Source organism: Malaclemys terrapin, chromosome 10 (assembly GCF_027887155.1).
Source record: "Malaclemys terrapin pileata isolate rMalTer1 chromosome 10, rMalTer1.hap1, whole genome shotgun sequence".
NCBI classification, from domain to species: Eukaryota; Metazoa; Chordata; order Testudines; family Emydidae; genus Malaclemys; species Malaclemys terrapin.
Window position 1 is genome coordinate 24661103 of NC_071514.1, and position 16192 is coordinate 24677294.

The 16192-nt window shown below is 42.9% G+C and overlaps 1 protein-coding gene across 2 annotated transcripts in view; it reads left to right on the forward strand.

Moving 5' to 3' along the window:
• UNC13C (unc-13 homolog C) overlaps nucleotides 1–16192 on the forward strand; it is a 383250-nt gene that overhangs the window by 337706 nt on the left and 29352 nt on the right. For both annotated transcript variants that reach the window (XM_054042619.1, XM_054042620.1), the window contains one exon: nucleotides 11067–11214. In XM_054042619.1, the coding sequence (XP_053898594.1) occupies nucleotides 11067–11214 (148 nt within the window). The remainder of the gene's footprint in view (nucleotides 1–11066; nucleotides 11215–16192) is intronic.

The window sequence follows — 16192 nt, forward strand, 5'->3', positions numbered from 1 at the left end:
TTAGTATACCTTCCAGAAGAGGGTCTCAGAATGCTTTACAAACATTAAAGACCCCCCTGCCCAAGTAGAAACTAGTATTGTTATCCAGGGGTGAAAGTAACATTAGGCTCTTACCGGTATGGGGACCCTGCTCCGGGCCCCCAGAAGGGGCGGGGCCTCGGGCAGAAGGGGTGGAGCTGGGGTCAGCCTCCTCCAGCCAGCCCATCCATGCTACTTGGCCCGTGCAGCCTTGGGCTGCAACGGTGATTTAAAGGGCCCAGGGCTCCAGCCGTTGCCACCGTAGCAGCGGCCGGGAGCCCCGGGGCAACTGCCCCTTCCCTCTCCCCCGTCGGCGGCCCGGGGAGTGGGGGCAAAAGGGGCAATGATGTTAAAGCGCTGCCGTGGAGGCGCTTTAACATCGGCTGTGTACGGGCTGGTACCGGCGGCCATTTCTTATCGGTACGCCATACCGGCCCGTACCAGCTTACTTTCACCCCTGTTGTTATCTTTATTTTACAAACAGGTAAATATTAGTGTAACTGAGGTAACTGCTGGATTAAAATGTGGTTGGGGTCAGAAAAGAGACTATTCTATGTAAAATGGCAGTGTATTTCTCAACAGATCTGACCTCTATGTGAATATTTGCTGACTTGCATCACAAAAATCTTGTTGGCCAAGCAAAGCAAGGCCTTACACTCAACTTGATGGTATTTCTGTCTGTCTGTATCAGGGGTCAGCAACCTTTGGCATGTGGCTCGCCAGGGTAAGCACCCTGACAGGCCGGGCCAGTTTGCTTACCTGCCGTGTCCGCAGGTTCGGCCAATCGCAGCTCCCACTGGCTGCGATTCACCGTCCCAGGCCAATGGGGGCGGCGGGAAGCGGCAGCCAGCACATCCCTCAGCCCACGCCACTTCCTGCCACTGCGGCCAGTGGGAGTCGCAATTGGCCGAACCCGCAGACGTGGCAGGTAAACAAACCGGCCCAGCCCGCCAGGGTGCTTACCCTGGTGAGCCGCATGCCAAAGATTGCCGACCCCTGGTCTGTATATAATGTGATAATGTTTGAATGCCATATCCAGTCAATTTGAACGTTAAGGAAATGTTCTAGGTATCAAGGTGCCGAACCCTATTGATTTTTGTGAACATTAGAAAAATAGAAGGTAGAAATGGAGGACACAAAGAGCTCTGGCATCTGGTTAACAGCTCCAGCAGCTTTAGCTACCTCTGCATCTGTCAGGAGATCAAAAAAAGTTGATGAAAGCTATTAATACCTTCCAACATAACAATACCCCCATCTCAGGTCTGCCTATCATCCTAATACAGTTTTAAATTATGGCACTGAATGACTCCCAGATAGAAAGAAATGAAATAAAAATGGTTAGGGGAACAGATGGAAGCCCGCCGGTCTGGGAGACAATGATAAGCAGGGAAGAGAACAGTGGGGAGAAACAGAGCCCCGGCACGAGATAGAGGGGGCACACAGCTACCCTGGCATGGGTGAGAGGATTGCAGGGAGTCTGTGAAATAGCAGTGGGTAGGAAGGTGATGCAGAGGGAATGGAGGAATACATAGTGCCTCTAGTGTGTGCAATGAGCTCAGCCTACAGAAGCAATGAAGTGTGTGACCCTCTAGTATTACTCTTCCTTCTGTTACCCTCCCAGAGCTAACAGAGCTATAAGGCAGTGAACCTGTTTGTGTTCTTGCCCTTGTATCACTGGCATAATTATTAACTAAGTGATCACTCCAGAATCTTGATTATTGAAGATGTCAGAGTCCAAAAGAAGCCAGCTTGACTTTTCATTTGAGTTTTCAGAGTTGGCAGTTAGAGAAAACATCTTGTAAATTAAGCACATTTGATTTGAGAGTGACTGAGACACAATAATCTTTGAACCCCATGATTCCACTTTTCAAGTCAATTCAGAGTACAGCTGCAGTTTAATTATTCTCTACTGCAGTGTTTCCCAAACTTGGCACGCCACTTGTGTAGGGAAAGCCCCTGGTGGGCCCGGACGGTTTGTTTACCTGCCGCGTCCGCAGGTCCGGCCGATCGTGGCTCCCACTGGCCGCAGTTCGCTGCTCCTGGCCAATGAGAGCTGCTGGAAGCAGCAGCCAGTAAGTCCCTCAGCCCGCGCCGCTTCCAGCAGCTCCCATTGGCCTGGAGCAGCGAACTGCGGCCAGTGGGAGCCACGATCGGCTGGACCTGCGGACGCGGCAGGTAAACAAACCTGCCCAGCCCGCCAGGGGCTTTCCCTACACAAGCGGCGTCCCAAGTTTGGGAAACACTGCTCTACTGCATGAAAATTAATTGTTCGATTCCAATTTTTAAAAAGAGAATCTAGATAACTTACCAATGCCCTAAGTGATCTTCCACATTCATATCCAATACTCTTGACTCTGTTAACCTGATTTTTAGAGGGTTGTATATTATTACAGACTCGCCAATGATCTGACCAGAAGATAATCAGATTCTTGTCCTGAAATCAGGCACTGCACAAGACAGAACTAAGGCTGCCTTTAAGGACCCCTTCACAAGCACTGGTGTAGGGAGTGTGCCTGGGGGTAAGAGGGAACAGCATGATATGGAGATTCTTGGTGGCTCTGAACATTAAGGCAGCCCTAACTTAGACACGCCCTGGGTCCAGTCTAAATTACACCAGCCCTGTGAACAGCCAAAGATTGGGAAGGCACAAAGCTGCCTTAAAGCCACCTTTCCACCTGAGCTGTGAATACTACGAGGCACAACACAGAATCTTATCCATTGTATCATTTTCTTGTGTGTCTTTAACCAAGCCCAGTATTCAGATATTATTAGATATAAAGTGGGACGTGAAAAGTCCCTTCTCTTGTGAGAAAATTTAAATTACAGTAAAGCATTTAAATGCAGCTGAATCCCTAGGGGAGGATGGTTTGAGAGCTGTTAGCCTTGATAGTGAAGTTTGTTTTCTTAGAAGCTGAGAAAAGGCGGCACGCCTCATCTCAACAGAGCTGTGATTTGATTTTCTTAGTGGTCTAGGAATGTACTAGCATGTCTGAACTATCAACCATACCCTACATCACTTTTAAATGCAGAAGTAAATAGCTGTACCACGATCTTAGCACAGAGATGACATTAGCCACTTTTATCCAATCCTCCTAGGTAGGTTTGTGAAAGGAAGGAAGTCACTGGAAACATTCGGACTTTATTATATATAGCACAGAGCATTCATGACTCACACCTCCCTATTGTCACCATGGGCCAGATTCTCAGTGGTGCAGGTTGTCAAGTTCCACTGAAGTCCATTTACACCAGCTGAGGCTCTGCCCCTAAATCTCTGGATGCAGAGAAGACCTGTAGGAGGATGGACTGGCTATATCTATTTTATTTACTAAATGGTTTAACGAAGAAGAGGTATTGAGGACCAGTGTGTTCGTCTTGTTTAACAAAGTAACATCTCACCTCTTTGCACATGGAAGAGGTGCCAGACAATGCTGCCCATTGTCATCTATATTGTTTATAATGGATTTGGAACCTCTTGTGGAAGCAATCACAAAATATTTGGATCATTCTAGCATTGTAGCAAGAGGAGTACTACAAAAGGCTGTGGGGATAATATCATTTTAATGCTAAGTAACTCAGTGGTACCCTTAGCTCAGTTGATGAAAGTCATTAATGACATTTCAAAGATCCTGGGACCTATAATAAATTGGCAGAACCTGTGAAGTTCTTCCCCTTGTATGAATTCTGCCCCAATGTCCTGCTAATTCAATGGAACTTGCAGTAACTATCAAAAGTTAAGAAGTATTAATCCAGTATTCATTTGCAAGCTTATTTCATAAACTGGAGTAAAATAATGGTCTTGTTGCATGATCATTTGTCAGATGTTACTGAACTAGCATGGCACCATAAGTTACCCACTGAGTCAAAACTGTATTTGCAACGTGATTTTTCTCAGTCAACAGAATCACAAAGTCTTTTCCAAAATAGAATGCAATTGCCCCAGGGTTGTGCCAAGAGAGTTGTCATTAGAAGATAGAAAAGCTCCTGTGTCCCACTTTTAAACATAACATGGCAGAAATTGCTTAATGAAGACACCTAATTTATAAGATGAATGACAAAAATGAAGAATTTCAGGTGACATGGGGGAATATATACCTTATAGAAAGGCAAACAAGTGCAAGTGAGAGGAACATGAGATTGCTGACGCAATTTCGGGGGAGGAGAGGGTGTTAGCATAGAAGACCTGGGCTTTCATTGTTTTTTACCTGTTTGCCTATGTTTGTTGGGTTTTGTTGATATTGTCATGTGTGGATTTATATAACTTTAAAACCAATATCGGTATTTTTTATACAGACCATTCCCACACTCCCATTTGTTATTGATTCTTTTTAGAGCTAAAAAATGAATTCACCAAACCACCTGCAATTATCATTTAATATATTATATTTGTGTTAGCACTTGGAAGAACATCACACTGAAAAATGACCATTCATCTTAAATATAGCATATTATCACTCTCCATATAGTGTATTGTCTGTAGCAACCTTGACAGATATGTTTAGTATTAGGAAAAATGGCTCTCCTGGCTCAATTAAACTGTATAGTTCTTTATTATTCATATTTATGCCTTCCTCACACAGAATGAGAATCAGGTTTGCATTCCAAACACTTATGTTATGGAAATAAAGATGGGCTTGATTTCCAGATGTTCATGCCAGCCAGGGAAATGCTTTGCTGGACATACAGCTTGTGGTTTATATGAGCCAGTGAAGCCCTGTTCATCCCTAGCAGAGCCTGATGGCCAGCTCCACATTGTTTTAGCACCATATCATTTACTGTCTCTAAAAATAATGTAGCATAGAGAGAAACATTTTTAAAAGCCTACCTTGGGAATATTATAAGAAAATCAGTTTCAATAAGCCATTGGAAGCACTTCTATTCACTGCTAAACCTTATTCTGCTCTAGCTTTTGGTCCTCCCAACCAACATAAAAAATGTAGGCAATCTACAACACTATCAGACAAGATTTATTCATGGTGGGGGGGGGTGTTGAGGGCATTTAGTGATGATCAGTTTAATCAGAATGTACTCTGGATTCTATGTCAATACGAAACTTCACTTCATAGGCTATTTCAAATCAACTTTGTCTCCTATAAAAATGGAAAGCCAAACAGCAACTGCAATTTAGGAGTTTAGATCCTAGAATAGGACTTCTGTAAAGTCTGCAGCAGGTAAAAAATAACTGCTGTACCTCCCAAAGCCAGGAAACAGTTCTGGGAGTCAAAGTCTAAGTTACTGTCTCAGTTCTGCCCCTGGCTTGTTGTGTGAGCCAGGACAAATCTTGTAACCTCTCACTGCCACAGTTTCTGCCTCTGTAAAGCAGGTTTTTTACACTTTACATATGGGTGCTGTGAGGCTTCATTAGTTGAGAGACTAGTTCTTTTGTTGTGATAGGATAGCTTTGTGCTACTCCAGTGCAACAAAGCTGCCCTAAAGTTAGCATAGCCAGCCCTGGGAGGATTGGCCCTGCATAAGGGGATCCTCAGAGGGAATATAACCATTGTTGTGGCCCCCTACACCAAACTGCTTCCTGCAGCTGAGGTAAGAGGTGGCCAGGAAAGCCCTCTGTACTGGAATTGCTTTCCAAAGGGATGAACCATTTTAAGTGCAACAACTGTATATCTATTTCCCAACACATCTTCTATCTAAAACCTTTTTATAAATGATTGTCTCCAGTGCTACCTTCATCATCCCTTTTCTATTATGTTCTTTTCTCCCATGACTCAAGTTTTCCCAAGTTTTGTTCTCCTTCTCCTTCCCACCACACCCCAAATAACTTTTCTCTAACTGGTTTTACAACAGATCTCTTTTCCTGTATGTGTATTTCCATTCCAGTACCCTGTAAATTGTTTTTTATAATGTCTCTTGTAGCCCTCTTCTTGCTCACTCCCCTTTCTGTGATTAATATACTTTGTGAAAGGGAAAATTGGTGATCTTTCTTGTAAAGGTCTAGGAAAAGAGATGTCCCATATATTGGCTACTTTGTTACATTTTGCTGCACGTCTGCTTTCTAAATGCAAACCTAGCATTTACAGGCAAAAATGCACGTTCAGAATCACATGCCTGGGCTAGGGTTCTTTCTAGGAATGCTTTTGTTTGCTTTTTACTTAAACTAAGTTTCAGTGCTGTGCTTTAGCAACTAGGATAAGAAGAGTGGGTGATTTTGGTGTGAAGAAATATCATTAGCAATTTTTAGGGCTCACTGATAAGTTGATTAAAAGGCGTAATGGAAACATACGTACACTTTAAAACATCCCAGACAAGGGAAGTTGAGAAGTATGCCACTAACTAATTCATTGGGAATTCACATGATTGCACACTTCCATTGAATTCTTGAGAAAATTAGGGTAATGGAGGCAGCATTACTCCACTGCTGCTGGGTACAGCATGGGTGTACAGCTGTTAGTGAAATGTGTGGTGTTGTTGACTTTTAAAGCAGATTCATAAGGTAGACAGTACCACACTATTCCATGAAACAAACTACAAGGAAACCAGGCCTGTTATTCCCAGAGACCATCTGTGAGAATTGCCAGCCAGGGCCCCTGGCCACTCCACTCTTCTGTTTACCCCCACATTCATCATGGAATGATACATGTAGCTCCAGCTGTGTCCTTTCATGCTGATTCTTTGAACATGGCCAAGTACAAGCAAGCTCTGCTTTTTGGTCTCAGCAAGAAAATTTTCTGAGTAATTGCCAAACTTCACCTGCAACACTAACTTGAAACTACTGCCCTGTTGTAAAAAGGAGCTTAAATGATCAAAGCACATATAAAGCAACTTTTCCATTGACTTTAAGCCTCAGAAGATGTGTGGCTGAAGTGGTAGCCAACATGCTGCTGTTTGCATATCTATTTTGCCACAGATAGTTACTACAGAAACTAGAACACAGCAATGGGTTGTATCCCTCAACAAACACTACCTCCGGGTGTTGAGAGGATGTATTCTCTGTTGGTTAACTCTAGATCTATATCCAAGAGGGCACATGTTGTCTCAAGCTGCCTTCAAGTAGCCCCAATATCCTCCTAAATACTCATTTCTTCTTTGTTTTCCTTCTAATTAACTGTTGCATGAGAAATAATTATCTATGTGGACCTTGATTCCTAGAACTTGAAGGAATGCAAAAAGCTTCTGCAAATTGGTGTTGACGTTGTACAGCATTTACATCTCTTCTCCATGGATGATGTTGGAAACCACCCTCAGTCTAACTTTCTGTTACTCTGCAAATCATTGCCCTGGGTTACACTTAGGAGACAGCTCCTTGTTTGGTGGCCTTCTTCACCTCTAGAAAAGTGGTTCTCAACCAGGGGGAATTCCAGGGGGTACATTAACTCAGATAGGTATTTGCCTAGTTTTACAAGAGGCTCCATAAGCACTGGTGAAGTCAGTACAAACTAAAATTTCATACAATGGCTTGTTTATACCACTCTATATACTGAAATATTTATATTCCAATTGATTAATTTTATTATATGGTATAAATGAGAAAGCAAGCAATATTTCAGTAATACTGTGCTGCGACACTCTTGTATTTTTGTCTGATTTTGTAAGCAAGTAGTTTTTAAGTGAGATTAAACTTGGGGTATGCAAAACAAATCAGACTCCTGAAAGGGGTACAGTAATATATAAAGGTTGAAAGCCACTGCTCTAGAACATCCGCCCATCCCGATCTTTGTGAAGCTATCAGAAGAACCCTTGGGGATGAGAATGATTAGTAGAGGTATCACAGAGGGCCTTCAGTATTGGTGATATGTGCAAGGAGGAGAGAATCCTACTTCAATTTTCAAGACCAGGCTTTTTGGAATTAAAGCAAGGATGGCAATTGGGAAAGAAAATCTTTTTACTTGCAAATGGTATTTTTGATATAGACTCATAGTGGTTTAAGATTGAGCCTTTAGGCACAGTCCTGCATAGAGGTGGCACGAAGCTGCCTCCCCCCCCCCCCCCCCCCCCGGAGGAGAATCAGAAAGGAACTGTGACTCAACGTCACAATTCATCCTCTGTCCCTGTCTTTTGAGCTGGAAGTGATAGTAAGTTATTTCCCCTTTTTTGGGCTGCAGCTTACTCTACTTTAGGGGGAATTTATGCTGTGCTCATCCCCTCCTCCCCCCATCCCCTCTTTCCATATCCCAGATGTAATGGATAGCCCTAACACTGTACATGGGAGTGGGGTTTTACTTCCCTGCATGGCCACATTAGGGCTGGTCACAATCTAGCCTTAAGAGACAAAAATAATGAGGAGTCCTTGTGGCACCTTAGAGGCTAACAAATTTATTTGGGCATAAGCTTTTGTGGGCTAAAACCCATTTCATCATATGCATGGAGTGGACAATACAGTAAGCAGGTAAAAAAATACAGCACATGAAAAGATGGGAGTTACCTTACCAAGTGGGGAGTCAGTGCTAATGAGGCCAATTCAAATAGGGTGGATGTAGCCTATTCCTAACAGTTGACAAAAAGGTGTGAGTATCAACAGAGGGAAAATAACTTTTTGTAGTGGCCCAACCACTCCCAGTCTGTATTCAGGCCTAATTTGATGGTGTCAAGTTTGCAAATTAATTCCAGTTCTGCAGTTTCTCGTTGAAGTCTGTTTTTGAAGATTTTTTTGTTGAAGAATGGCCACTTTAAAGTCTATTATTGAGTGTCCAGGGAGACTGAAGTGCTCTCCTAGTGGTTTTTGAATGTTACAATTCTTGATGTCTAATTTGTGTCCATTTATTCTTTTGCGTAGAGACTGTCCGGTTTGGCCAATGTACATGGCAGAGGGGCATTGCTGGCACGTGATGGCATATATCACATTGGTAGATGTGCAGGTGAATGAGCCCCTGATGGTGTGGCTGATGTGGCTAGGTCTTATGATGGTGTCCCTTGAATAGATATGCGGACAGAGTTGGCAACAGGGTTTGTTGCAGGGATAGGTTCCTGGGTTAGTGTTTTTGTTGTGTGGTGTGTAGTTGCTGGTGAGTATTTGCTTCAGGTTAGGGGGCTGTCTGTAAGCAAGGACTGGCCTGTCTCCCAAGATCTGTGAGAGTGATGGATCGTCCTTCAGGATAGGTTGTAGATCCTTGATGATGCACTGGAGAGGTTTTAATTGAGGGCTGAACATGACAGCTAGTGGCGTTCTGTTACTTTCTTTGTTGGGCCTGTCCTGTAGTGGGTGACTTCTGGGTACCTTTCTGGCACTGTCAATCTGTTTTTTCACTTCCCCAGTTGGTACTGTAGTTATAAGAACGCTTGATAGAGATCTGTAGGTGTTTGTCTCTGTCTGAGGGATTGGAGCAAATGCGGTTATATCTTAGAGCTTGGCTATAAACAATGGATCGTGTGATGTGGTCTGGGTGAAAGCTGGAGGCATGTAAGTAAGTATAGCGGTCCGTAGGTTTCTGCTATAGGGTGTTGTTTATGTGACTATCGCTTATTTGCACTGTAGTGTCCAGGAAGTGGATCTCTTGTGTGGACTGGTCTAGGCTGAGGTTGATGGTGGGGTGGAAATTGTTGAAATCCTGGTGGAATTCCTCAAGGGCCTTCTTCCCATGGATCCAGATGATGAAGATGTCATCAATGTAGCGCAAGTAGAGGGGGGCACTAGGGAACGAGAGCTGAGGAAGTGTTGTTCTAAGTCACCCATAAAAATGTTGGCATACTATGGGGCCATGCAGGTACCCATAGCATTGCTGCTGACTTGAAGGTATAAATTGTCCCCAAATCTGAAATAGTTGTGGGTGAGGACAAAGTCACAAAGTTCAGCCACCAGGTTTGCCGTGACATTTTCAGGGATACTGTTCCTGATAGCTTGCAGTCCATCTTTGTCTGGAATTTTGGTATAGAGACAATAAACATGGAAACTCACAATGCCAAAGTAGAATAAGACTGGAGGACTAGAAAGCAATCCTAATCCCTCACTGAAGCTCTAGCTAGTCTTTAAATTTGTCACCATATCCAATCCAAGGATTCCCACCATAAATTACACCTTTCTGCCAAACAGTGTCTTAGTACTACATGTCACAGAGTCCCCGGGCGATGCTCTGGAACTGTTCCCCACAGTCAGGACTCTGGGGAGCCTCCTCTCTCAGAGCAGACTGTCTTCAGGGCAAGAAGCTCACACGGCTTCACCTTCCAGGGTCTGATCTTGGAGCATTCAGCATCCTCTGCCACTCCATGTGCTTCCCACAGCGAGTCCGCCCAGGCAGGGTCCTGGGGAAGCCACAGGGTCCTGCACCCCCACTTTGCAATCAGATGTGACTCTTAGCCAGCCAGTAAAACAGAGGTTTATTAGATGACAGGAACATAGTCTAAAACAGAGCTTGTAGGTACAGAGAACAGGACCCCTCAGCCAGGTCCATTTTGAGGGGGCAGCGAGCCAGACAACCCCATCTGCACTCACTCCCCGTTCCCAGCCAGCTCCAAACTGAAACTCTCCAGCCCCTCTTCTCTGGCCCCTGTCTCTTTCCCGGGCTAGGAGATCACCTTATCTCTTTGTTCTCGAACACCTTTAGCTATCACCTTGCAGGACGGGAAAGGCCCCGGCCATTAGTTACCAGGAGACAGAGTGTTGGCCATTTATGCACACTGGCCTTTATCCCACCACCTAGAGACTTAAGAAATGCATAGGGGAAACTGAGGCACCCCCTACAGTATTCAGAGGAAACATTAAGAATAGTCCCACTTCGTCACACTATACTTGGACAGATTTCTACCACACCAAGCATGCTGTCAAAAGAAATTTGTTTCTGTAGTTGCACTGTAAACCCTAGTTTTGAGATGGCTGTAACTACATGAACAGAAAAACCCCACACATTTAACTACTTTTGAGTCATATACATTTTAAGAGGGATTAAAATAACACTTAAGTGTTTTGTTTGGGAGGGGGGAACCACACAAAAACTATAATGTGGACAATAACAACTATTCCCAAAAATACAAATTGTAAATTTTAAGCACTGCATTAATCAATTTTATTTTAGATATTGCTATATAAACATCAGGTCTTACCTAGAGATTTTTATCAGATAATTTACTTCTCTCAATGCCTTACTTATGTTTTTCTTTTTTAGCAATACTTTCATGCTGGAGGAAATGGGCTGAAAAAGAATTTCTTGGAGAAGAGCCCAGATCTACAGTCTCTGAGATATGCTCTTAGCCTTTATACACAAACTACTGATGCTTTGATAAAGAAATTTATAGCAACTCAGACTTCTCAAAGTAAGTGACTTGTTCATTGGGGCTGGAAATGTAGCAAAGATGATTTTAACGTTTTAAATGCATATTTTGCTATCGACAGATGCTAATAATAACAGTCAAAACATATTATGAAGTTTTAATGATTATGGTCTTGAGGCAGCATTTCATGTTAAGTATCTTACTCGCCAAACGGTCCAATTGATTTCAGTTTGACTACTCAGAGTAAAGCACTGTTCCATGCAAATAACGCTGGCAGAGTCTGCCCATGTTAATATAAGCCATGTTAATGCAATGGTAATAAAAATTCAATCTCAACAATAAGTAAACCCAAGTGGATAATAAAGTCTATGGTACATACATATCTACCTAGGCAAACAATACAAGGAGCTGTATACGCTCAAGTGTGTGAGATTACACTATGGGCCAGGTCCTCAGCTGGTATACATCAGCAAGTCAGTGCAGCTAAGCTCAATTACACTAGCTGAAGCTCTGACCCTAAAGTTATGCATACACACTGACAAAGCTAGGTGTTCAGCCTTTACTCGTGTGGGAAAGTGCTTACTCACATGCATAGTCCTATTGAAATCAGTGTCATCAATGATGTCTGCGGATCACTACAAGAATTGCAAGGTGGCTAAAGAACTGGCTGAAGAGAAGGCACCTTCTGGTCTCCTTGCAGGGAAGAGGGTGATATGAGTTATATGGTAGAAATGCTGTAACCCTGCACTGGAAATTACAAGGTTTCCAGCCATCAGAGGGGTATGGTTTTGGAATAGCCTCCCAATAAGAGTTGTAGGAGCAAACAACTTAATTAGCTTTCAGAGAGACCTGGAGAAACTTGTAGGTGCAATTGGATGATGGGGTTGCTTGTGATGGGGGTGTGGGGATCACTTTCAGTGTGTCTTATGTTCCTGAAAGCTCATGCTTCAGGGCATCAGCCAGACCCCTGCAGGGGTCAGTCAGGGCTTCCCCATTATATATCCTGGAGGGGATGGTCTCTTTCCTCTGAAGCATCAGAGATGGCCATGGCTAGGGATTGAACACAGGATAGGGAAGGGACAGTGCTCTGAGATCAGGGCTGGCTCTGGGTTTTTTCTGCCCCAAGCAAAAAGAAAAAAAAAAAAAAAACCTTCCGGGAGCGCAACTGCCGAAGCAAAAAAAAAAAAAAGTGTCTGGAATGCCGCCCCTGAAATTGTGCCGCCCCAAGCACGTGCTTGCTTTGCTGGTGCCTAGAGCCGGCCCTATCTGAGATGGCACCAGGTGCTTGGCTGGCTGGTTCTTGCTCACATGCTCAAGGTTTAACTGATTGCCCTGTGTGAGGTCTGGGAGGAATTTTCTGCCAGGTCCAACTGGCAGTGACTTTGGATGGGGGTTGCCTTCCCCTGCAATGGGTGAATGAGGTCAGTTGCCAGGATATCTATTTCACTTAATTTCCCTTCCACTGCAGGGGCCACAGGCAGTCGTGCACCTCAGTTTTCCCTCATCTCTGTCTGTGGCACGTAATAGTCTAGTCTTCTTTGGGCTGTAATACTTTGGTTTAATTTTGGTGGTTGGGTTTAATGTGCAGACGCTGGAGGCCTGTGATATATAGGAAGTCAAACCACATCATCTGGTGGTCCCTTCTGGCCTTAAAGTCTATGAGTGCTCACTAGCAGCAGTAAGGGCTACACAACTTAGCCCATAGTGTATATACCATTACTGGGGAGAGGGACCCACTACGTCATATTTTGGCAGCTATAGAGAGTCACAACACAAGGAGCTAAAGATTATTGGCTGTAAATACCTCTCAAATAGGATATGCTACATACTATTTTCTTTGTATCTGAGAATAATGAAGTGTGGCTCTTGCACATAACCTAGTGATTTCACAGTCTGACATACATGCTGACTTCTCCATAAAGTGCACACTTCAGCCCTGATTGCAAGTACCCTAATATCCCCATTCCTGGCCTCCCCAGAGAAGAGCACTCAAAAGGGATCTACCACCATTTGCAAGAGGCCTCAACCAAAACCTTGGACCTGGGCAATTTCAGACCCAGAGGTAAAAAGCATGGGCAGGGCTTGCCTCTGTCTTTGGCTCAAATGGGCTCCCATTGAAAACAATGGGAGTTTGTGATTGACTTACATAGGAGCAGGGCAAGGCTTACACATGGTTACTCGTTTTTATGTAGGTTTTTCTGCCACATCCAGTACCTGTAATAGCTGGGTGGCTTTCAGAGTGAAAGGCATTTTTTCTTTCCCTTGTGATGATTTTTAACCATGACAAGCTAAAATCATGTCAGATCATTTTTAAACATCTCCATATGACCATGCCAAACCTCTAATATTGACAGTCAAATTAAAGCAGAGAACAGAATAAGAGTTTATGAGCTAGGTTACACTGCTCTAGCACTTTGTTTTACACTGCTACAGGAGTATAAAGTGACCTTCGTGTAAGTGAGAATCAGTCCTTCTATGTTTAAGGTATGGTTCTATCCAGTGAAGAGTAACAAGTATTTGAGAGGACATTTTCAAACAATGAAAGGGCTCTACATGAGTTCCTGCTACTTTCAAAGGGTGCTATCACCTATTAGGAACTGTTCACAAAGCCATTGTTCTGAAAGCTATAAAACAGGGGTCGGCAACGTTCGGCACACGGCTCACCGGGGTAAGCACCCTGGTGGGCCAGGCCAGTTTTATTTACCTGCTGACGCGGCAGGTTCGGCCGATCGCGGCCCCACTGGCTGCGGTTCGCCGTCCCAGGCCAATGGGGACGGCGAGAAGCCGCGGCCAGAACATCGCTCGCCCGTGCTGCTTCCCGCCGCTCTCATTGGCCCAGGACGGTGAACCGCGGCCAGTGGGGGCCGCGATCGGCCGAACCTGCCGCGTCAGCAGGTAAATAAAACTGGCCTGGCCCTCCAGGGTTCTTACCCTGGCGAGCTGCATGCCGAACATTGCCGACCCCTGCTATAAAACATACATTAAAATTCCATACTACAGAGTTACTTCTGCATACTGAAAATCGGTGCTAGATTTCACCAAATGTGAGGGGCCTTTTAAAAATGGTTCTGGCCATCACTTACTGTCTTTGAGTGGAAATACAATTTGCCAATCTATAATTATTATCTTGCTCCATCTCATGAGGGTGAGAACAGTTTTAATTGAACATTAACCTGGAAAGTAATTACTTTTACTTTTGAAGTGCAATTTGTTACTTACAATTTAAAAACCTGGCACGCAACATGAATTTTGCAGCTTGCTCTCAAGATTCATTGTAAGGAATGATTTTCTGAGCAGCTACTCCATTACATTAAGGGTCTTCATTAATAATTCATGCATCAGAAAAATGCTTAAAACTCTAATATATAAGGAAAATATTTTTCCCTCTCATAAGATAATACAATATAGATTTAGGCAGAAGATGAGTAATTACTAATTCTAACATACACTTTGTTTTTCCCTAAGTTATAACGAAAATGTGCATAAGAGAGAAAATTACACAGGTTTTAGTTATTAAATAAAGATCATTTACCATTTTCAAGCCACAAACCTGAAGGGCCTGATTTTCATTAACAGAAGCTTGAGGTCTGTGTGCATTGCTGTGCACACATTAGTGTGCCTGTAGTTGCACACTTGTTAGCATAAGTACCACCAGGGGATAAGGGCTAGGGAAATATATCTCCTAATGTTTTACTGTTGATGTTCCACTTACTTATGAAAGCAAGGACACATTGATTCTCATTCCTGGTCTCTCCCAACTGTGGTTGTGCTATTGGCATGCACTTATAATGAATGTTTATGCAAATCAAGAATTTGCATTCAGAAATAATTAGATAACTAACCAATTAGGGTAATGCATGTGCAAATGAAGACAAATGCGCACACCAATTGTACGAGCAATAGGGTTCTATTTTTTTAAATATCACTCCCCGGTTTTATATTTTATGCTCTATATTATTTTCTTTACTAATAAATGAATGAGCAGCTACTTGTAAATTTAGTGATAACATTAATTGTTTTTATTGAAATTGATTTGTCTTTTTTAAGCTCACTCTTGTTGATGAAATCTAGTTTTCCCTTATAAAATTTGAGACGTACCCGTTTAGTAAATTATTACTTTGGTCATTCTTACTTAAAGTGACAGTGTAAGTTCCAAATACAGTTAAAAAAAATCCACATTAAAAAGCAATTGGTTGTGTCTAATCTTTTGCAAAATCATTTTCAATGGAGCAGAACAACCTCTGCAAACTTTTTTATACTAAAAGTTACAAATTGTCCAAACACACAGTAAGAATGCAGAATAGATTTTTCAGGATTAAATTTCAAGTATATAGAGACGTAAAGACTTATAAAATTACTCATATTTGCAAAATATACACAGATTTTATAAAAAATCTTAAACTTACCATGATTTTACTGTACACACCAATTCTTTTAAGATGTTCAATGAGAAACCTGAGCTACCTGAGAATTCTAAATATTGATAGAGATGAGAAGCAACTCAGGTTCAAAGCAGCTTAAGCATAACTCTGCTTCCTATCTAATGTTGGTGGATGTCTCAATAACAGAACCTTATATTTTATCTATTTTCTCTTGGCTGTTGTCTGAAAATAGATTAAAGACCAAATGAGTGAATTTTATATTTGAAATTATTTGCAAATTTCTTCAGCAAATGAGTCCTGGTCTTCAAATTGTTCAAGCTACAATTTGCAAAGTAACTTATGAGCCTGAGCCAAAGCTTAACTGAAGAGAGCAAAGGTCTCTATTTTCTTCATTATTACTCTCAGAAATGCCTTATTACATAGCTGCACTCCTGATCGTGACATTATAACCATGTCATCCAGTCAGCATGACTGAGGCAGCCACATCACTTGCAAAACATGTGCTTTCAGGGACAGCAGTGCCACCTGACTGCTATTCAGTGGATAGGTCAAATAGTGCTAATACTTATCCCTGTTCTACCTCCATGTTTGAGGGAAGTTGAGTGTACAGATTAGAGATTGGAAGTCCTCTCTTGCCA